The 21,866-nt window shown below is 41.3% G+C and overlaps 1 protein-coding gene across 1 annotated transcript; it reads left to right on the top strand.

Annotated features, from left to right (window-relative positions):
- Nucleotides 1-5,323: 5,323 nt before the first annotated feature.
- Nucleotides 5,324-17,108, top strand: SEC61A1 (SEC61 translocon subunit alpha 1). Its single transcript, XM_083869667.1, has 12 exons — nt 5,324-5,416; nt 6,641-6,708; nt 7,365-7,430; nt 7,519-7,597; nt 8,435-8,566; nt 9,945-10,054; nt 10,257-10,410; nt 11,205-11,365; nt 12,035-12,232; nt 12,544-12,735; nt 13,776-13,852; nt 14,622-17,108. The coding sequence occupies exons 1-12, from the start codon at nt 5,410-5,412 to the stop codon at nt 14,806-14,808; spliced, it is 1,431 nt and encodes a 476-aa protein (XP_083725793.1). The 5' UTR covers nt 5,324-5,409; the 3' UTR covers nt 14,809-17,108.
- Nucleotides 17,109-21,866: the final 4,758 nt, after the last annotated feature.

Raw genomic sequence — 21,866 nt, 5'->3', positions numbered from 1 at the left:
AACCTTGTATTTATTAGCTGTAGACCCCTCAGTCTTGCTGAACTCCTCACCTGTTGGTTCACCATGAACAGGTGCAATTTGTCAGCTGAGAACCAGCCATTATCAATCTAGTCACAGAACAACTACAACAGGTTCTGTGGCTAGCAGTCACCAACACTGCATCCCTCAGAAAAGGGATGTGTAAAACCAGTTTATTCTTCTTGCATATATTTCAACTGCCCATATTGCATGAACTAGTGGTGGTATGTATCTGACCTTGTTGGCTGATCTGCATAATTTTACCATGATTTGTCATAATTTGTCCCCTTCATAGCATGGTTTAGCAAACAGAAGGTAGCTTTATTACAGAGCTTTTGCTGAATTAATAGCGCTGCTCTCATTGCAAAACTACACATTACCTTTTGTTTCTACTTGAAATATTGAGGTTTCATGTGAAGATGCAGGATGAAACAGTACTCCTATTGCAGTTTTGTTGTTGTTCTTTGACAAAATCAGGGTTTAGCCACTGACTCTTTGTGCTACACCAAGTGTGTGTTATATAGAAGGTCCTTTTTTATCAGAGCCAGAAATAAGGATCCTCATTATTGAGAAAGAACTGCTGTAATGTTGCCAGCTGGGAGCACGGCTTGTTAAAGGTACAGTGTTATACAGTATTCTACCTTAATAAGATACCTTATTAAGCACTGGCATAAATACATGGAATAAAATTATGTCCTAGGAGCACCTGGGTGAACAAATTTGAGAATTAGCGTGTGAGTCATAAAGGGAGTTTAGGACTCAAAAGATTTAGTTAACCTCTCATGTCCTGATAATGACACTGGAAATGCTTTTTAGACTTTTGTCTGATGGAGAAGTTGAGCTTACCTCTTTGGATGTATTCTATTTAATCAGTGGTTTGGATATCTCATTTTAGATATTGAAATTGGAATTATTTTTTTTCAAATGGGCACAGGTATGAAACAACCAAGTGCAGGGCCCAGCACTTCAAAATCATTGAACCTCATACAATTGGCCTTGGCCCATCAGTCCAACCTGCCCAGATCCCTCTATAGTGTCTTCTCTGGCAGATCAACATTCCCACCAAACTTGGTGTCATCTCCAACTTCCCTTAGGAAGTTGGAGACCAGATGATATCCCGTTGACCAGATGATATCTTTGACAAAGATATTAAACAGAACTGGCCCCAGTGTGGTGCCTTGGGGAACATCAGTTGTAACTGGCCACTGCTTGGGGTTCCTCAGGCAAGCTGGTAGATTGTCTCCTGATTACAGACTACAAGGGAAATTCTAGCTCTATGGAAATCAATGGAGTCTGGCTATTGGCTTAAAGGAGCTAGCAGCTGTCTCTTTTAGGTGAGTAGCAAACCATTTGCTTTAGGAATGTTGCCTGCTCAGATTTTCTTGAAGGTCATCCTCATGTCTGTGCTCAGTTGCCATTCAGATCATGACCTTCCATTTAGTGACCTTGTTTCACATGTGCTAGCACCTCTAGAGCCCACCTACCTGCATAAATAAATCTTTAGGGACGTCTAACAAGCACCTGTCAAACAGCCTGAGAGACAGCACGGGGGTGGCGGGCAAAGGGAACATCAAGTATGTCACAGTTGTGGTTGGTCCCTGGAACACTCTGTCAGAGCACAGGAGATGAAGCTGCTCCATCTGAGCAGGATCTCACGGAGCTCCCCTTGTGATGATCTTTTAAGAGGACTCCCAGTATAGCTGTACTCTGCAGAGAGGTCACAGTGATCTCCTGATGCACCGTGTGGGGCCCAGGGATCTGTCTGCAGGAAGCTCCTTGCAGGACTGTGGACTGTCATATTACACTTAACACAAGGACTTCTGGTCCTGAAAGTGGCCCTTGGGCATTGACATACTGTAACAATTAAATGATGACACTAATAAAACTTGCCTACACAGTTGTGTGCATTTCATGAAAGCTGAGAAGGCACCATAAATAAAGCAGTTCTTCCACCTTGTGGTTACACAGAGAACTACTGGCAGAGAACTGAATACACTGCAGCTGAACAGACCCAGCCCATGCAGGGCTATTACTGTCCAGCACCCCTCTTGCAGACTGACGATATAAATATGAGCCAGCCTTGTTTTGCAAGGTGAACATCCATGTGTGCATATGTGCACTCACACACGTGTACAAACAGTACACACACTCACAAACGTGTACAGAGGGCTTTGTAATGCCCTATGGCCATCCCAGCCAACAGCTGCTCTGTCCCAAGATCCCAACAGCTGGAAGGACTCCTTCATGCTTCCCTGCTAAGGAAAGGCCTTTAACAGGCACTCCTTGACACCCCGATAAAATATACTGATATGGGAACAGAGGGTGAGCAAGTCACAGATGTGAAAAATGTGATTTCTTCAATGAGAGATCGTAGCTGGTTTCTGCAAGCAATGAATAAACCAAAAAGGAACCATTTAAAGGCAGACACAAATTCATCTATGCTAGTTTCCCCATTTCTACTCTCTGCTCCCATTTTCTGCTTTTCACCTCTGGCTGTTGAAGCAATTGTGTAGTCTTTGCTGTTTGCACCAGGGTACAATTCAGCACAATTAAGTCCAGCATCTGTAGTCAGTCGCCACAGAGCAAAGCTTGATTTGAAAAGCAGTAATTAAATGTCAGCTTTGCACTAATGCAATGGAGGTATATTGAGGTGTATAATTTTTGCACTAAAGGCTGAAGATTTGCACGGTGTGAAACAGTGGAACACACTGACTAACAAACTTCAGTGCCAGTAAGTGAATACTAATGTTTTTGATGGTCCTAAATTACATTATTTCTGAAGCAGGATTAGCTTGGTTATATAGGAGAGACTGATCTGGCTTGAAGAAGGAGAATAGAAAAACATGAAAAGAACAAGCTGTTTTAAATCTATGTCTGCTTCTCAAATGTTGCTGTTCTCTAAAGAGCAGTTCATTAATTAATTATGTTATCCTCCTCCTCTTTCATCATCATCACTCCAGTTGTACCACCTGGCACCACTCCATACTAAGTCCTTTTGCAGTAGTAGGTGCTTCCAAAACAGTGTAAAAATGAGCCCTAGTGCGTAAAATTCCATTTTTGTCACATTGTCTGCAATTGGCTGCCAAAAGAGTTCCCCAGGATAAACTGTCAAGGTCAGGGAGGCACACCAGGCCAAAATTTGACTCTGTCTCACATGGCTTTACTGCGATAATGCCCCAAGGACTGTATCTTCAGTTTCTTTTGCTCTTCACTTCTGCAGAGTGACACCTGATTATACAAAGGAGCTGAACTTGTCTCCTCTCTGTGTATTATTTTTTTCTGCAGTTGGCAAAACAGTTTCCTTTTTTTCACTGTACAATCCAAGGAAAGCTTGCTTTCAGCAACCATTTTTTCTACCTAGAACTGAGCTTCAACAGTAAATTTCATGTGTAGGACTGTACCCTCTTCACCGAAAATGTGAAGGTGTTCAGGCCCAGGATGGACAAAATAGAGGTAGGCAAAATCTAATGAGTTTTCATCCTCCCTGTCTAAGTAGACAATTCTGTGTAATTATACCTTTTTTTTTTACACTAGAGAACCAAATTATCTTATTATCTAAATAAGATAATTATCTTAATATCTAAAAAAAATTTTAAAAATAAAAACACTAGAAGTCTGACAGGTGAGCTATGCAAATTACAGCCTATGAAATTATTTTCTCTATTCTTCTGGCACAAAGTTTACTAGCACAAAAAGCATGTGTGACGGTGCAAATTCTGGCATCCCACTGCACACTTCTACCATCAACCCCTTGATCACTGCTGTGCTTCCCTATCCAGACTTCCACAGAATCACTGCTGGTTCTCCCTTTTCCACTTACCAGCTCTGATAGACCAGCACAGTGTCCACATTTCTAAGTCAAAACAATCTTATAGAATCAACTCTGCAAGACAGCATGTCAGCTGGAAAGCACTTGCTTTATCTCTAATTAAAAATGGGTGGATTAAAACCAGTTTCAATAAACGGAATGTTTTGAAATGAGCAACCCTGGACAAGAACTAAAACATTCTCACACCCATTGGGAGATGTCTTCAATAACTCACAGATGAGATGCATGGTTTAAGAAGCCCGGAGAAGGGCAAATATACAGTCCAAGAATAATAATAAATTAAAAAAAAAAAACCACAGTAAAAGAAAAAACGGTAATTAGTGCTGGTCTTTTAAATTAATCTCAGAAAGGTTGGGATGAAATAATCAAACACAGCATACTTAAGTGCTCAGAAATTATCAGGGAGATTTTGTGGAAGCCATTTCCCATTTCATAGAGTGTATAAATTTAATTGCTGACTTTAATTGCTTAGTATTAGCACCTCTATTTGCTTTACTCTTTCCCTTGACTTCTGTTTACCTTCCCTTTCAGACTGCTGCTAACTCCCCGTGTAGAGGCCTGGAAAACACACAGAACATTGAGTGGTTCTTGGAAAAAACCACCTCAATCAGCTGCTGTGAGCAGTTTTCCCTTGCTGATGCCACTGGGTGACACAGGAATGTGTGGATGTTCCCTGACTTCCTTGACATGCAGCCCAAAGCTGCACATTTTCACCAATGTTTTGTATTTTATTCAAGTTCAGCTGCATCTGGGTGTGTTACATGTGGCCTGGGGCAGGCAGGGACTGTGGGACACTGACACCTAGAACTGTCTGATATAAAATACAGGGATCTAGGCTAAGGCTGTCCCCTTAGTTTCCTCCAAAATAAATACAGATAAATTCCCCTGGAGGATGATTCATCTCATCTGAAAACCTGCGTGAGAAAAGCAGATTTTTCCAGAGATGTAAGGCAAGTAGAATATTTCTCCATTTGCATCTCCATTGACCGCAGTCCAGAAAACCACTTACACACGTCACTTGTAAATGGCCAAAGGCAGCTGAGGCATTTAGACAAAGCCACTCTTTCTACCGCCTGACACAGATGTTGTGGCAGGTGCAAGGAGGTTCTTACTGCAGGACAGGACCTACAGCGTCCCACTACAAAAGCACCTAACCAGGAAACTAATTTTACATGTTTATTTATGTATTTATCTGTTGAAAACTGTTAAACCAGCGCTACGCCTTCTGGTAGCTAAACCAGGCGTCCCTCGACACAGCCTGACACAGGAACCAGTCCCACACCACACCAAGATGGCGGGAGGTGCAGGACTACAACTCCCAGCAAGCTGCGCGCCACCATAGCGAGCACCCGCGCTGTGGAGGTTATCATTCCCCTCTAACCGCAGAACACCATGGGAGTTGTAGGCGAAGGAGGGGAGCCGTGTGGCCAAGGCCCGGCGCATGCGGGGCGGCGGCGGCGGACGCGGCGCGTGGCAGGAAGCGGAAGAGGGCGGCCGCGCTCGGAGCCTGACGTGTCCCTCCCTCCGCGGCCGCCGCTCGCTGCTGCTCCGCCGGCGCCGCCATGGGCAGTGAGTACCGGGGACACCCCTGCTCTAGCGGCCCCCGCGGGGCTCTCGCTGCTCCCCTCTGGCCGGGAGAGCGCCGTTCCCGCGGGTGGCAGCTCGTCCCGGGGCAGGAGGAACACGTGTGCCCCGTGGCAGGCTGAGGGAGCCGGGCGCGGTACCGGGGTGGGGGGGCGGTGTGTCACCTCGGGCATGACCCTGCCAGGGACATTGGCATAGGGGCTGTGTCTGCATCGCGGAGTGACCCATCAGTGTGAATCTGCAGGATCCTCGAGAAAAAGCTGCTTGGAAAGCGTCTTAGTTGATTGCTGTATTGCTGTAGATGTTGGAGAGATCCTTGATTTGCATTAAATTGAATGTTGCGGTCCAGTGTAACTTTTCAGACATAATCGTTTGCAATTAGGAAAATATTTTTTTTGTGAGCTGTTCTTAAAGCTTTACTAAGCTGCCGCTGAAGTTGCAGCCTTCCATGAAAAGGGAGAAAGGCACCAGTAATTTCACTTCTGCACTGTTGTACTCTTCTTAGTTCAAGTGCAACCTTAGATTTGTCTTAGCAGATTTAGAATTAACTCTCTTTCAAATTGAGAGCTCTCTGCTTATGGGAGAACTTGTGACTTTGCAAATCCTCTCTTCATTATATGCTTATTTTAAGACAGACTTCTGATCTAAGGATGTGTCTTTTTTGGGTAGGAGGGGATCATGGCATGAGATATTCTGTAGACTAACTTGAATTGATCCTTCTGAATTGAGTGGGTAGGAACTGTGGCCATAAGCTGTATGGCCCAAAAGTGTGCAGGAATTCTTAAAATGTATGGCTCAAAAGTAATATATTTGCAATGCTCAAGGCACTTTTTTCTCTAATATCAGGCTGGGAAGAAACTACCGTGAAGCAAAAGTTCTGGGGTCTTGATAAATTCATGTAAAGCAATGACAGAGGTTTTTTGGTGCTGTCAACCTACTCGGTGAAATGGGAAAACTTGACTTTCTTTAATTCTGTTCCCAGTCCATACTGTCCTTAAAATGTGCTAGCTGCATCTCTGTGTAATTAGAACAGATAAGAATTTAATAATACAAAACACACCCCCTGCCCCAAACTAACCAACCAAAAATTCCCCTGAACTGGGACTTTTATTATGTAAAGTCCATGTCCAAATTCAATTCAGCTTGAGTTTTTTCCAGTGTTGGTTGTATCTGTGTGTTCACTTTGCCTTTTAACTTATTTCTGTACAGTAAAATTTCTTGAAGTGATCAAGCCCTTCTGTGTTATCTTGCCTGAAATCCAAAAGCCAGAACGGAAGGTAGGTTAATGAAATTTTCTTCCTAGGTTTGTGTTTGTGTGATATAAAATGTTTGGAGTTTGCATTTGTGGAATTTGGAATTTCTTCCCTCATGAGAGAATGGCAGTTTTAGGCACCATTGTTTTTAGTGGAGTGTATGTGTGTTGCATCTCATGGGAGTGTGATTGTACAAGAGTAAATGCTGTTGGGCAGATTCGTTTATGTCACAGCAGTGCACGGTGAGATGTTGGAGGCAGTACAGATTGAAGTGTAAACCAGAGTCAGTTAAAGCAGCAACTTGAAAACCTTTGCTTCATAAGGTCTAATCTAAGATTATTTGTTGACATAAGCTGCTCCCTATTACTGCTTTTTTCTCATGAGCTCTTACTCATGAAAATATAAGACTTACTTCTGTGGAAGTGCTAGAATTACCTTGCATTGACATAAGCTTGTTTATTTGGATTAAATTTTGAATAAAGCTTTGTAGCTTTCATTGGTCTTATGTGGGATGAAAGGGATGAACAGTACATTATTTTCTTTAGGGTGTTGTGTACTTTGTCCCTCCACAAAAAAATCAAGTGTGCTACTATGAAAGTTTGCTTGATAGGCTTAAGTCTTGTTATCTTGACAGCTTTAGCATCTGTTGTTGTTTTTCGTATTGTGTTTATTCCCTTTAGATTCAGTTTAAGGAGAAGGTACTATGGACAGCCATCACACTCTTCATCTTCTTAGTATGCTGCCAGGTATGTTTGCTTCCCTTTTTGAGGAAGAGCTGAAATGTTTAAACCATGCTATGAAGTCTCTAATTTAATCTCTTGGTTGGAAATGCAGATTCCCTTGTTTGGCATTATGTCATCAGACTCTGCAGATCCTTTCTACTGGATGAGAGTGATTTTGGCATCAAATAGAGGTATGGCCAGACTTTCAGGAGAGCATTTTTTTAAACTTGAATCAAAATGGTTTTGGACTTGCATGCCATTCCATTGTAATGAGTATAAAAACTGAAGTGGAGAGAGAGAAGTATTTTTTCTATATTATTCAAAGTCATAAACCACTGTGACATTCAAAAAGGCACAGCTTTCTGGACAAAATAAGTTTATGGTTGACTGTGTGCAATCTATTTATTATATGTACAAAAATTGAGTGGGTTTTTGTTTGTTTTTTGGGGGTTTTTTTGGTGGGTGTTTTTTTGTTTGTTTGGGTTTTTGGTTGGTTGCTTTTTTGGTTTGGTTTATTTTTAAGGGAAATGGTTAGGGAAGAGACAGTTCCAAATTACCTGCATTGCTGCTGTTGCAATCTTCAAGATTTGTGTTTCAAAATCATGTTCCTTGAGTGCTGTGGTTTCCTGGGTGACATCTTTGAGTCTGTCACACAGAAGATTGAAATGCATAGTGGTTTATATAAATTTAATTTTCTTGTAGAGGCTTTTCTAATACAGGTATGAATTAAGAATAGTGACAGTTTCCTGAATTCACTTTATTATTCTATATGATTTGAGCTTTCAGTTTATCTCATACTTTGTTTTATGCAGAGTAAATCTATTCTTGACAGCGAAAGTCTTTTTAAGTGAACGCAGTATTTTTGAGGTACTGAGGAGTGCTATGTATCAAACTGACTTCTAACAAACTTCTGTTATCATTGATAACTTTTACATTTACGGAGATTTGGAGTTTTAGATCTTCTCCATTGTGATGTAAAGGTTGATAAAAACTACTTTGAACTCCACTGTTCTTCCTTTGTCTGGCAGGAACATTGATGGAGCTGGGCATTTCACCCATTGTCACTTCAGGGCTCATCATGCAGCTCTTGGCAGGTGCTAAGATAATTGAGGTTGGTGACACCCCAAAGGACAGAGCTCTCTTCAACGGGGCCCAGAAATGTGAGTAAAAGCTTGTGTTGAGCACTGGTGGTTTAGAGTATGTCACCCTAACACTGGAAAGTGTGAATTTACCATGGCATGAATGGTGCAGGACTTGTGGGTTTCTGTTGTGCTGTGTGTCGTGTTGTGCTGCAGAAACCTGTATTTCATTGGTCTTTTACTGACAGCTCTCTGCCTTGTTGGCTGTTAACCTTCAGAAAGGTGTGAAAAGGAAAAGTGTCAGTGCAACTGGCATTGCTGCTGTAATCTCTTCAGATAAGTGAAGCAATGTAGAGACTGTGGAGACTCAACTTTTGAACTGTAATGGTCAGTGTTAATCTGAGTGTTTCATAGTGATTTAAGACGTCGGTTGTAGCTGCTTATACCTTGCAGCTCCAGGCATGGGTCTTTCTCATCAGTAACGGGTCTCTGTGGTCAGATGATAATGACTTCCAGAAAAAATTGTGCATTTTATAGGTATTTGAAGCTGAACACTTTTTTACTGATATGTGTACTGGAAAAAATCATAAATTGCTACAGTAATATCTTAACACTCTCAGAGTTTTCAGTATCTAAAACAGCCTTTGCTAACCAAACCTGCTTGCTTCTAAGTGCCTTTGTTTCTGAACTATCTGTGTGCATTTCTATTTTCAGTGCCAGATTTCAGACAACAAAGTTAACTTGCTCTTGAATTTAGACATCCTGTAACTTAGGTATTCCTTCCCAAATGTGGTGGTTTAACCCCATCTGGCAACTAAGTATCACATGGCACACTTGCTTGCTCTCTCTCCCCTGTGGTAAGGAGGGGAGAATCAAGAAAAAAATTAAAATAGTGGGTTGAGATAAAAACAGTTCAATAACTGATACAAAGTACAATATAATAACAACCATAGCAACAACTGTAACAAAAAGGAGAGTGAGAAATCAAACCTCAGAGAAACAAGTGATGCACAATACAATGCTCACCACCAGGCTGACCAATGCCAAGCCAGTTGCTGAGCAGTGATCAGTCCCTCCTGCCAATCCCCCCAGTTGGTGCTGAGCCTCATGTTTTGTGGTATGGAATATCCCTCTGGCCACTTAGGGTCAGCTGTCCTTGTCCTGCTCCCTCCCAGCTTCTTATACACCTGTTGGCTGGCAGAGCAGGGGACACTGAGAAGTCCTTGACTTGGGGTAAGCACTGCTGAGCAGCAGCTGAAACAACAGCATTATCAACCTGTTATCAGCATTATTCTCATAGAAAATTCAAACCACAGCACTCTGCCAGCTACTACAAAGAAAATTAACTCTATCTCAGCTGAAACCAAGATTCTCTACAAAGAAGTGATTTCTATTTCTCTAATTGCCCAATGACATAAACATCCAGGACAAATACGTACTTTTTCTTTTTATTCTGTAGTGTTTGGAATGATCATTACCATTGGACAGTCTATTGTGTATGTAATGACTGGAATGTACGGAGACCCATCTGAGATGGGTGCTGGTATCTGCTTGCTTATCACAATCCAGGTAATTTCTAGTCTTCTCTACTTACTCCTTCCCTGAAAAGGTAAAAAAAATCAGCCTTATGGACAGGCTGTCCCTTGTGCAGAGAAAAAAGGCCCAAGTGTACCTGCTTCCTCACATATAGTCTAATCTTTTAATACCCATTATTTTTCTAACATAGTGAAAAAGACATGGAACTAATGCTGCATTTGTTTTTCTACTGTAGCTTTTTGTTGCTGGTTTGATAGTTCTGCTCTTGGATGAGCTGCTCCAGAAAGGATATGGTCTTGGTTCTGGCATCTCTCTCTTCATTGCTACTAATATCTGTGAGACCATTGTGTGGAAAGCATTCAGCCCCACCACAGTGAACACTGGGCGAGGTAATATGGCACAATGTCTTTTCTTTACCAATAGTTTGTACAAAAAGGCAACATCTTTTTCTTTTCTTTTTCCACTGTTATGCTGTTACTACCATATTGACTGTGTAGTGAATCCTGCTAATGCAGCAGATGCTGCTGTGCAAAGTGCAAGCACAAAGACATTTTTTTCTCAATTTGTAATATCTCACAAGATACTTACTGAACTTGAATTTCTTACAGTGCCTTCATTAAAAGTCAGCAGTAGTAGACTGCCATTGTGTTACGGTTACTGCCCAACTTACTGACCAAATATTAGCTATTTCTTTCTGCTTGTTGCCTTTTTTACACTTTGCTCTAAAGACATTGTTCTCCAAACTCCACTGGAGATGATCCTGTTTGCTATAGTAGAAAACAGAAGTGAGGTTATGCCATTTGCTGTAATCCAAACAATAACTTGTATCTCACCACAGCTGACACTAGAAAGCCTGATACTTCCCTGAAAGCTTACTTTTTTTTTTGATCAGGAAGAAGAAAGAAAGAACTTTGTGCTTGTCAATGTTTCTAGAGACCAGTGATGTTATCCCATGCTGGGTTATGATTTAGTTTCTAGGCCACTACAAGGGGATTTAAAAAAACCTTGGAAATAACATAGCTGATATAAAGGGTGACAGTATAAAAGCCTAAGAACATGCTCAAGATGCAAAAGACTTAGAGAAATCCCATTCTTAATCCTGTAGTTAGGAAGTATGCTTAATGGGATAAAATAGTGATGCTTGGGGATAATAACAGCTCACCTTTTTCTTTTCCTTTCCAAGGCATGGAATTTGAGGGAGCCATCATTGCTCTGTTCCATCTTCTGGCTACTCGCACAGACAAAGTCCGAGCTCTTCGTGAGGCCTTTTACCGTCAGAATCTTCCCAACCTCATGAATCTGATTGCCACCATCTTTGTCTTTGCAATTGTCATTTACTTCCAGGTCAGTTGGAATAACGAGGGTTGTAAAATTATATGGAAGTAGGTCTGAAACTTGCTTCCTTCTACAAGAAATTATACATTCACAAGGCTCATTTTTGTAACTGCTGCATCTGGATGTTCATTATAGACTGCCTTCTCTTAATCTGTTCATTTACTGTAATCACACTTACTGTAGCCACACAGAAGACTTGAAACTTACTTTGGTCTCTGAAAAAAGAAACAAAAAACCAAATAAAAATACTCTAGATGCATGTGTGCATCTGATACTGTCTAACCCAAATGCTATTGCTTTTTACTGGGAAATACTTTGGAGTTTTTAGCCCTGTGTATCTCTTACTGTTTGTTGCTGAAGAATATAGGAAGTTTTAAATTTTTTTTCCTGGATGCTTTTTTCAGTCTTCTTGAAACTTCAGATTTCTTCTGATGTCTAAATCTTTCATACCTTCTTGTGTCTGGGTGTGTGTTTAGACGACCATGCAGGCTTGCAGACCCTTTGCAGAAGGGGTCTCCTCATGGAGAAGAGGGCCCTTCTGGGCAGAGTATTTGTACTTGCACAAAATGATTGCAGATTTCTTCTGTTGCTCTCAAGGCCTTGCACTTGCAATTTATGATCTCTGGTATGGGTTCACATCCAGATGTAATGGGGGACTTTCTTTTGAAAACTTTTCAGGGCTTCAGAGTGGATCTTCCCATCAAATCTGCTCGCTACCGGGGCCAGTACAACACCTACCCTATCAAGTTGTTCTACACTTCCAACATTCCCATTATTCTCCAGTCTGCCCTGGTGTCAAACTTGTACGTCATCTCCCAGATGCTTTCTGCCCGCTTCAGTGGCAACTTGCTGGTCAGCCTGCTGGGCACCTGGTCTGTGAGTATTCCTTCTCACCTTGCATACATCTTTACAAGGGCACCATTGGAATGTGGGCTGGAAGAGATGTTCTCTGAATATTAAGACACACTTTGATAGGTAGTCATGCACACTGAAACTCCTGAATTAATAATTTGTTTGAATTAATTGGTAGCATATGAGGCTTGCTGTGATGAATATAGATATGTGTGCTGCTGCAGTAGTAATGATGCAAAGTGGCACAAAAGTGATACAAACTTTTCTAAGACTTGGCTTAATGGCTAAGAAATAGTGAGAAGATTGGTGACTGACTGCTCGCTTCCTTCTTCCAGGACACGTCATCTGGAGGCCCTGCTCGTGCTTACCCAGTTGGTGGACTCTGTTATTACCTGTCACCTCCAGAGTCCTTTTCTTCAGTGTTGGAAGACCCTGTACATGCAGTTGTTTATATTGTATTTATGTTGGGCTCCTGTGCTTTCTTCTCTAAGACATGGATTGAAGTCTCTGGCTCCTCTGCCAAAGATGTAAGTTTAAAATTACAAATTATGTAAGCTTACATGATGAAAACATATGGTCTGTTGTAAGAATAAGACTGACTTTTTTCTGAAAAAGCTGTTCTGCTGATAATCTTGTTGGTAATATTAATTGTTTGTGTAAACAATTGTTTGTGTCTTTTTTTAATTGGGAAAGATTAAGACAGAATGGGGTCATTTTTTCCTGTTTTCTTTACTGCTTTTTCAAAACAACATCAAAACTTAAATTGCTTTCATTGGAATTAGGAAATTTTTAATTTCAGAGTAAACCAACAGACAGTTTTAATACTTTAATACTTTTCCTGATACTGAGTAAAATTATTTTAAGTTCATGCAAAAAAGGTCAGAAATAAAAGTTGGCTTATCATTACTTAAATGTTCACTGTGTAGTGGAAAACTGGCAGCTAGCTCATCTGTAAGTGTGCTTTGTCAGTGATGCGCACCTTCATGTTCCCCTGCTAGAGTTTGTTACCCAGAGTTGTTAGTAAAATGTTTGCAGAGCTGTGCTGTAACCCTGTGCAGCTGCAGAAATCCAGTTTAAGAATAATGTTCCAAGAAGGGATTCTAAATCTGGTTTCTAGTGTGGCTCCACAAATAAATTGATTCAGCTGAATGCAGGAAACTGAAATGGAATGGACACTTCAAGGAATGGTTTTGCAACATCTATGAAACCCTCATCAGGAGAAGGGTAGATGGCAAAACGTGGATTGAATTATGTGTATGAGAGCCTACCAGTATCCAAATTTTCCTTTTCTCAGTAGGACTAGAATTGTCCAGAAAGCTTTGTATAATTGACAGATATAAAAGTGCCTGTGACTGTAATTTTTCTGAAGTTAAAATACTGGATATTTTTAATTCAGATGAAAAATGTAAAACACAATCCAAACCTTAAACAATACAGAAGGTGCCCAACCCCACTACCATTTACTGCAATGTCTTGCTTCTGTTTTCCCAAAGTACTTGCACAGCACATTTCATGGCCTTGGTAAATGACACTAAACTCACTTGTTCCATTCCTTGATTCAATATAGGTTGCCAAGCAATTGAAAGAACAGCAAATGGTAATGCGAGGACACAGAGAAACTTCAATGGTACATGAACTCAACAGGTGAGCTGCCTATTCACTGGCTGTTCATGCAAAGTGTTATGGGCAAACACATGGCAAAGTTTGCTTTGACTTCCATTTTCTAGATCCTAGAACACAGATATTATTTCAGTTTTGATGTTACATGTATGAGACATAGAACATTGTCTCACTAATGGAAGACATGTACAGTACAGCTTATTTTTGCCTTGCATTTAAAGAATTTGCCTTAATTTCTGGACCTTTTATTTTTTCATTTATATATTCTCAGGATAGCTAATAATGAACATTTCAGTTTACTTTACTTCCTCAAGCTGACCAAGAAGTATTTTCTTACTGTAATTTTTTGTGTGTTATTCATCTTGAATACTGTTTTCATGCAGACCTTTCTTCTAAAACAAGTAGTTACTTCAATCTCCTAGGTGCAGAGGTGGGCAGGGGTCAATGTCTTTAGGTTTTCAGATTTCAGGGTATAACCTGTGTACACTGTATTATTGTAACTTTGAATTTCAGTCATCTGCAGATGATTTGAAGAGCCAGTGGCCATAAGTTTAATGTTCATGCATAATTGTATGGTGGACTGTAATACCTTCTCCTCTTAGTGTAGCATTTTTTTCTTCTCCAGTCAGGTTGAGCATTTTATTTCCTTACCCAGTGTACTGGCATTGTTGCATGTGCCTTACCTTTGATTGCAAACTCACAAGAGAAGAGAGTATTCTGCCATTGACTTTTTTGTTGCTATCCTAAGCAAACTCTAATGGCCCCTTTTCTATTGTCATTTCATGTTTTACAGGTACATCCCTACAGCTGCTGCCTTTGGTGGGCTCTGTATCGGTGCCCTCTCTGTGCTGGCAGACTTCCTTGGGGCAATTGGCTCTGGAACTGGAATTCTGCTCGCTGTCACCATCATTTATCAGTACTTTGAAATTTTTGTAAAGGAACAGAGTGAAGTTGGCAGTATGGGAGCTCTTCTTTTCTAAATCTTAGCTTCTCATGGACCCAGGAAAGAGAGGAGGGACATTCTCAAAGTGTAGCCAGTGAGGAGAAAAGAAGTATCATAAACTTGATAGTGTCATTCTATAGAAACACATATTTTAATAATGTTTCCAAAGCACATTCCCTTATGTTCAAACTTTTCTAGCATACTGTTTGCATTTTATAAATTGATGAGGAAGATGTGCAAAAAATTTTTTTAAGAAAATTGTTTTTTAATTATGTGTTAGAAGAGTCAACTTTCTGACTTGGATTTAGTTCAATGACTCCTGAAAATTTTTGAGCCCCTTTCACATTTAGTAACCTGAAGCCTTTACAGGTTTTAATTAATGTTTGTTAAATGAATATTTGGAAGGGATTTTTTTTTTCCATTTAACTTCTTTTTGCAGCTCCTTTGCAGTAGTGGTGAGAAAAACCTCTCTGATGCTCAAGTTCCATAAATACGGTTGTAAGCACAGTGTTTTCATGTGTTCAGGGTTTTTTTTCAGTATGGCAGATTTGAAAGGCAGTTGTTTCTTTTTACTAAATGGTATCTTTGATTCCAATTGTTTTGTCTTGTAATTACTACACTAGACCTTGTCAGATGTTGAGTATTGGCTTGAGACTGTTTTCATGTTTCTGTGCAAGAAAGGAATGTTTCCTTTCCCACCACTTCTCCCCCACAAGCAGAAAACTCAGGTAAATCCAGATTCTGCCAGAACCTGTGCCTAAGAGTTACAACTTTGAAACTTGCTTAAACTGACTTTGTAAAGCCTTCTAATTAGTCTTTATTGCCATTAGTGGCTGTACTTCTAGTTCTGATGCTGGCTGAAAGGAATGAGTGTTGTGGCTGCTTAGATGCGAATCTGCTTGTGCTCTTTGCTAGAGTGAAGTTTCTTTCCTTGATAATGAATTCTGGTCTTGTAGCAATCAGGATGTTATCTGATTACTCATATCTAGTGAATTTTGAGTCTCATTACCATGAAAGAGTGGAAAGAATGGATGTTACTTGTCTGTGTCTGTAGATCTAGATACGAGCCCCTTGTCAGATAATTCCACTAAGGGGCTGATGTAGAAGGCTTTTCCATCCTCTAATCTCATGGATTTGAGTGGTACATAGGAAAATACTCTTTCAGAATGTATTTGGATTCCTTTTTTGAAGATCACACCTTCAAATTGGAGAGTTTGGAGTTAAAGCTGTAATGGACCAGAATAAAACTTAATTTTCCATTTTAATTTAGGTTGTCAGTACTAATCAGGTGCCTCGGACCAAATGCAAAAATTTGTGTATGAGTCTTGTAAATACACTTTTCCTCAATCAGTGTTGGACAACATGGAAACCAGAACGAGGAGTTGTAATGCTGGAACTTTTCTTTACACTGCATCAACACGCCTTCTGTGTGTTTTTGCATGTTGGGCAGGCAGTATGAGAGTCACTGTTCCTGCTGCAATGGTGAGACTCTGTTACACACCCAAGGAGCACAGATGACATCCAGAAACTCTTGTTAATACCCTGAGCTCAGATACCAATTACATGGGAAATCTGCAAATGTGGAATGAGATGCACCTGTCAATGAAAGTCAAATGCCCGGGGTGAGGATCACGACTGGAAAAGGAATAAAAGAATTGGGATCCATGAAATTATCACTGTCAGCCATTCACTATGAAGTCACACTACAGTCAATAATTTTTCTGTTTTTCATAAAGTACTAGTGCACCACACCACAACTGTGATGTGAAATGGGGGCAGTTAAAAAGCAGCATTAAAAGGAGAGGGAAAGGGTTCTAGGATTCTGACACAATTCTGCTTTGGGGAATTTTGTTTTGTTTTTTTGTTGTTGTTGTTGTTATTCCAGGAAGCCGAATACAAACTTTGTTTTGATTTAAAATACTCCACTTCTGTGCATGCTGCTCTGGCTGGGCTGGAGCTGTACTTGTACCTGTATTTTTGGTCATATCTCTTTGGACTGGCTGCAATTTAGACCATTTGCTCTTCGGCGTCTAAGCGGCACTTGTTCTGTGCATCTGTATTTTTGTGGTCTAGTGGTAAATCTTTGTTATCAAACAGCTGTGTCCTCAAAGTAGGACCTGTTGGGCATACAATGGATGTTCACAAAAAGAAATAATGCCTAAAAATCTGCTTTATAATGAAATTAAGTACATCTTTGGAGCTAGTGCTTGGCTTTTGGTGCTTGGATACTGTTAAAATTTAACACTTGTAGACTAAGGTTACCCACCTCTGAGAAAGTGCTACCCTCAAAACACCTTATCAAAGTGTCAGTATGAAATAAAGACAATTTGTATTTGCTCCAAGGTCTCAGTAGTGGGTTGCCAAAATAACTGAACTTTGACTGTTCCTTTGGGCTTTTGTTTTTTGAGTTGCAATTTTAAATGCAAGGCACAAGTATGATGCATCACTTTAACGAAAACCGTTTCTATGAGAGATACAGTGCCAGTCTTTTTGTAGTATGATAATTGACACAACAAAGTCAAAGCTGATGATATTTCCAATACTGTTTTGCCCTTTGAGTTTTTTGCCTTCTTTCTGAATAGAAATATCCCAGTACTTGAAAGCAAATTTACTTAAAATACTGTTAGTGGATGTAGGAAGTTTAGCCAAGAATTTGGTTGTGTTTGAAGTCACTCTAAACAGCAGCCTGATTGATTTCTCCCTTGCTGTTTTATTTCCCACCAGTTGTGGGAATATGATGTCATCACACATGATCACAGAAAATTGAGGTCACTGTAGATGTGATGAATTATGTGCAAGAGAGCTGGATGAGAACTGACACCAGGGCAACATCTGACATTTTTCTGCTGCGGCTGTTTTGTGCAAAATTCTTGACATGTCCTTTTCTTCTGCACTGCAGGTTTCATGTGAAAGTTTCTTTAGCATTTAGGTGCTGGGTATTTGATTTTTTTTGTCCCTCTTGTCATTCGTTATTCCTGAAGCCTTTAAAATCATCTGGTTTATTCTAGTTCACTTATTCCTAGGGCCTATTTATTTCCATGTAAATTTGAGATGGCAAACAAAGGGACTTTCTTCCTAATTTCTCAAACATTTTGTTGTTGGGTTTTTATATTTAAAAATAAATTCCTTTTGGCCGCAACTATCAAGGTTGTTGCTTTAGTCTAAATGTTTAATGACTGTGCTCCCTTAATTTTTTCTGAGCATAACCCTGTCCCATACTGATTGGCAGTAACCAGACTGATTTGTGGAACAGGCTTCTCAGCCAGCTTCTGGTAAAGGAGGGAGCTGATGGCCCAGTAACTTTTCTTGTCCTGTTTTGCAAAGAACACCAAGCTTTAGGTGGCCCTCAGTTTTCCCACTGCTGCGGGGAGGCTCCGAGGTTGCTGTGAGCTGTTTGCTCACGGGTTGTGGCACTGCCGGGTGCCTGGATCCCAGCCCTGCTCCCCAAGTGTTCCCGGCGCTGCCTGCACACTCCAGCCCTTCCCACAGCCCGGCTGGTCCCCGCAGGCTGCTCCTGCCGGTGGAGAGAAGGGGACTCTGGGCAGGAAGGGACGCCGGTGCCATCTCTGCTGTACCCGGTGTGCGCCTTGCTTGTCCTTCACCTCCCTTTCCCCGCCGCTCCTCTACCAGCTTTGTACCATGACTCCCCAGCCTTGGGCGGCCTCCTGCCCCACAAGGTGGCCTTGGGCCGCGGCCAGGGACGGGCAGGGGCTGGGACAAGGTCGGCGGCTCCGGGGGCTGCGGCTCCTCAGCCCCTCCGAGCCCCCGACAGCTCCGAGCCCGGCCGGGAGCTCTGCCCGCCGGGTGGCAATGTTACCCTGCGAGTGGAGCACGGCCACGGGGACCAGGGAAAGGCGGATCGAACCTCTCCTAAATATGTGTCCTTTCTTTTCCTTCGCTGCTCTGCCGATGGGCGTCGTGCGATGTAAAAAGTTCGGAGCAGAGTTGGCTGATATTTATTTGTGCTCCCTGGAGCTGCGGCCAGGTTTGAGGTTGTTTTAAGACGAAACGCTGAAATAATCTTTCGGAGCATTTATAATGTTTATAATATTTTCTAATATATTTCAAGCATGCTGGGTGCCAAGGGGCAGTTGTCATCTTCTGCTGCTTAAGCCTGGACTGAGACAATCCTTGGGATTGGAAAGAAGACAAAAACCGAAGCGTTTTAAACCAGAATCAATATTCTAAGCTAAGCACCTAATTAGTCAGTGAGACTTTAAGCTGCTGGTTTATAATATGCTCCTGGATGGATCTGCTAAAATTGAAACTCTTCTGTGGGCCAGGCTGTAGCAATCCTCTGGCCATTGGCAGTGTGGCTCCAGCCAAGCTGGCAGCGCTCAGCAGAAAGGAAATACCCTGACAATTGGCACCTCCTTTGGCAGCTGTACCACAGGGGCTGGAGACTGAGGGAGCACAGACATGATACACTTTGTCATCGCAGGGGGGGCTGTCAAGGTCAGAGATGGGATGCTGGCTCTGAGGTATTTCTTGCTGAACAAAAAGACTGGGCCAATTTCTCAGAAGTAGGAATAACTGTGAGCTTAAAACAAAGGGAACAAATAGAACAGCGAAGCTATGTATTTTTAAGAAGCTGGTTTAGATATTTTTATATTGCTTTGAAGAAAATCGGGATACATAGCACATATACAAAATCCCAGATTCCCCTTCTTAGATATTAAAGCTAAAGTGGATGGTTCCAAAAATGGTGTGAGCACTGCTGGGGAATATTAGCTATCTGAAATCTCAGATTAGTATTATCTACTTTAATCTTCAGCATGTCTGGAGCTCTCTGATGTTCTTACAGCTCTAATGTGTCTCTTCTTTATACCTGTGGTGTGAAGATTTAAAAAAAAAAATAAAATATGCAGCTCCACACATATAGGAACAGAGAACAGTGAGCAGAACATTCTTCCCGATTAACTTCACTATATAAGTGTGATTTTAATTTTCGTATTACAGAGCTCAGCTGCAGAAAGTTACTGGTGGGTGTGTGGTAAGAGGCCATGAAGGAGCTGTGGGAAGAAGCAGTGCACGAGCCAAGGCAGTGAGGTGATGTACCCTCATGAAGCTGGGATGTGGTGGTATGATGTGCCTATACCTAAAATCAGTGTATCTGAAAAGGCTCTTGAGCTCCAGGATTCTGAAGACTGCTGACAACAAATTATGAGTGCCTTGTGTGGCTGTGGATGGTAATTAAAATGCAGAGGGACGGCTGCCTGCTGGATCTCCCCTGGCAGACAAGCCCAGAATACCTGTGTGCTATAGAAATCAATGATTTGTTTAACCTTGGTATCCCAGACTGACCTCATGTCTCCTTTGCACCGTCCAAAGTTTTCTTTGTGTTCTGCAGGTGTAGAAACTTGTAACATAAGAAAGTGTGTTTGTTACAATAATTCCTTTTCTAAGCACTTTTATCTTGGATGTTTGAGGCTAAAGCTTAAACTGCTAATTTTTAAGTTATTAGAAGAGCATTTTTTAACCTATCCCCTTTGCTTTGCGTGACTCTTGAAAGGAAGAGAGATTTGTTGGGGGGGGGCATATTAATTTCCTCAAGTGGGTAGAAAAGAGCTGCCTCTTACCTCAGTGCTTCCCATTTCTTAAGTAGTGCAGGCTGGCAGATACAAGGCAGCATTTGGGATAAGACTTACCTAATTTAGTGATGGAACACAGTAGCACAAGCCAGGGAATTTGACACTACCTTCTGGAACTGAGGTACATCAAAGTCATTTTTATTTAGGTTTAAACACAGGTATCCACCTTTTTGTAGAGGAGAGCTGGGAGCTCACGGGATCCATTAAACTGGGATGGTGACAGGGATGCATGTGAAAAGGGAAGGGTTCTAGTTGCAGAGCAAATAGACTGAAAGTGTTTCCATTTTTATGAAGTGGGTTCTCATCTGTTACTTATGTTGCAGGAGTCGTTTCTTTCGCATGTGAGCTGTCATTTTTGTGGGTACTGGCTGTAATTACAATATCATGAAGATTTTTGGTTTCAAAATTGTGCACTCTGGGAAAAAAAAAAAGAAAAAAAAAAAAAAGGAGCTGCAGAGCAGGACAGGATTTGTCCCCAGTCCTACAGCTGACCATTACAAGAGTCTGGCCCAAACAATATCTGCCACCTCTTTACTTGCCTCTTCCACCGATGTTGCCTCTCCTTAAAGCGCCAGAAGTGTTAACTCTGCAGTGACCGAAATGCAGTCACTATATACAAACTGCATACATGTATGTATATAAAGTAGCTGTCTTTAAAACATAACTATCAACACTTCATTAATGAAATAATGCCCTTAATTCTGTCCTTAATCCCAAAATCAGTGTGTGAGCAGTGACCTCATACCTGTAGGAGAATGGGGTCAGAGAATTGAGTGGTCCATGTGCCATCATGGTCATGTTTTCCTTTGTTCATGCAGAATCGCTGATATGTCATGGTCTTGATATTATTTCACCCTTGCAGAATATTTCTGCTACTCCAGAGAGTGTTTCCTTTATGCATAATCCATTAAATTATGATCAGAGCTTTGAGTGCCTGCAATTCATAAAGTTTAACACTTTACCTTTACTCTAAGAGAAGACAAAACCATTTCTCTATGGTTTTGGTTGTTAAACATAATAGCTATAAAATTGACTCAAATCTAGGTCTTTTAGCTAAGCAGAGGTGACAGATTGATGCTATTGGGGTTCTAAAAAGTGTTATTGGAGACATAATGAAGCTTCCTGCAGGCTGTTACATTTCTTCAGCTCAGGGAGCTCTGTGTGAGCCTAACGAAGCTGCACCCTCTAATCATCAGGAAAAAAGATCTTTATTTAGCCCAGGCTCCAGCCCAAAACTTGAAAAACCTGAGCAAAACCCACCATTTTCTTTGTATTCCACAAGTGGATCTGTGCTTGGAGGTTCTTGCACAAAACAAGTATTTCTCATGTCAGAGCTTCAGTCCTTCTGTGGAAGTGACCCTTAGACTGTCCAAACATCACATTTCCCATAATAATGTGCTGCTGCAGATGTAAACACATTGGGGACCGCTCTGTTCTCCCACCTGGAGCCCCCTCAGCAGGTACTTCTGTCATCTGAATAGATGCTGTTTTGTTCCATTACTGT

Source organism: Zosterops lateralis (genome assembly GCF_965231275.1).
Source record: "Zosterops lateralis genome assembly, chromosome: 11".
Classification (NCBI taxonomy): Eukaryota; Metazoa; Chordata; class Aves; order Passeriformes; family Zosteropidae; genus Zosterops; species Zosterops lateralis.
The sequence above is the reverse complement of the archived record's forward strand: the minus strand, read 5'-3'. Positions and strand labels throughout refer to the sequence as shown.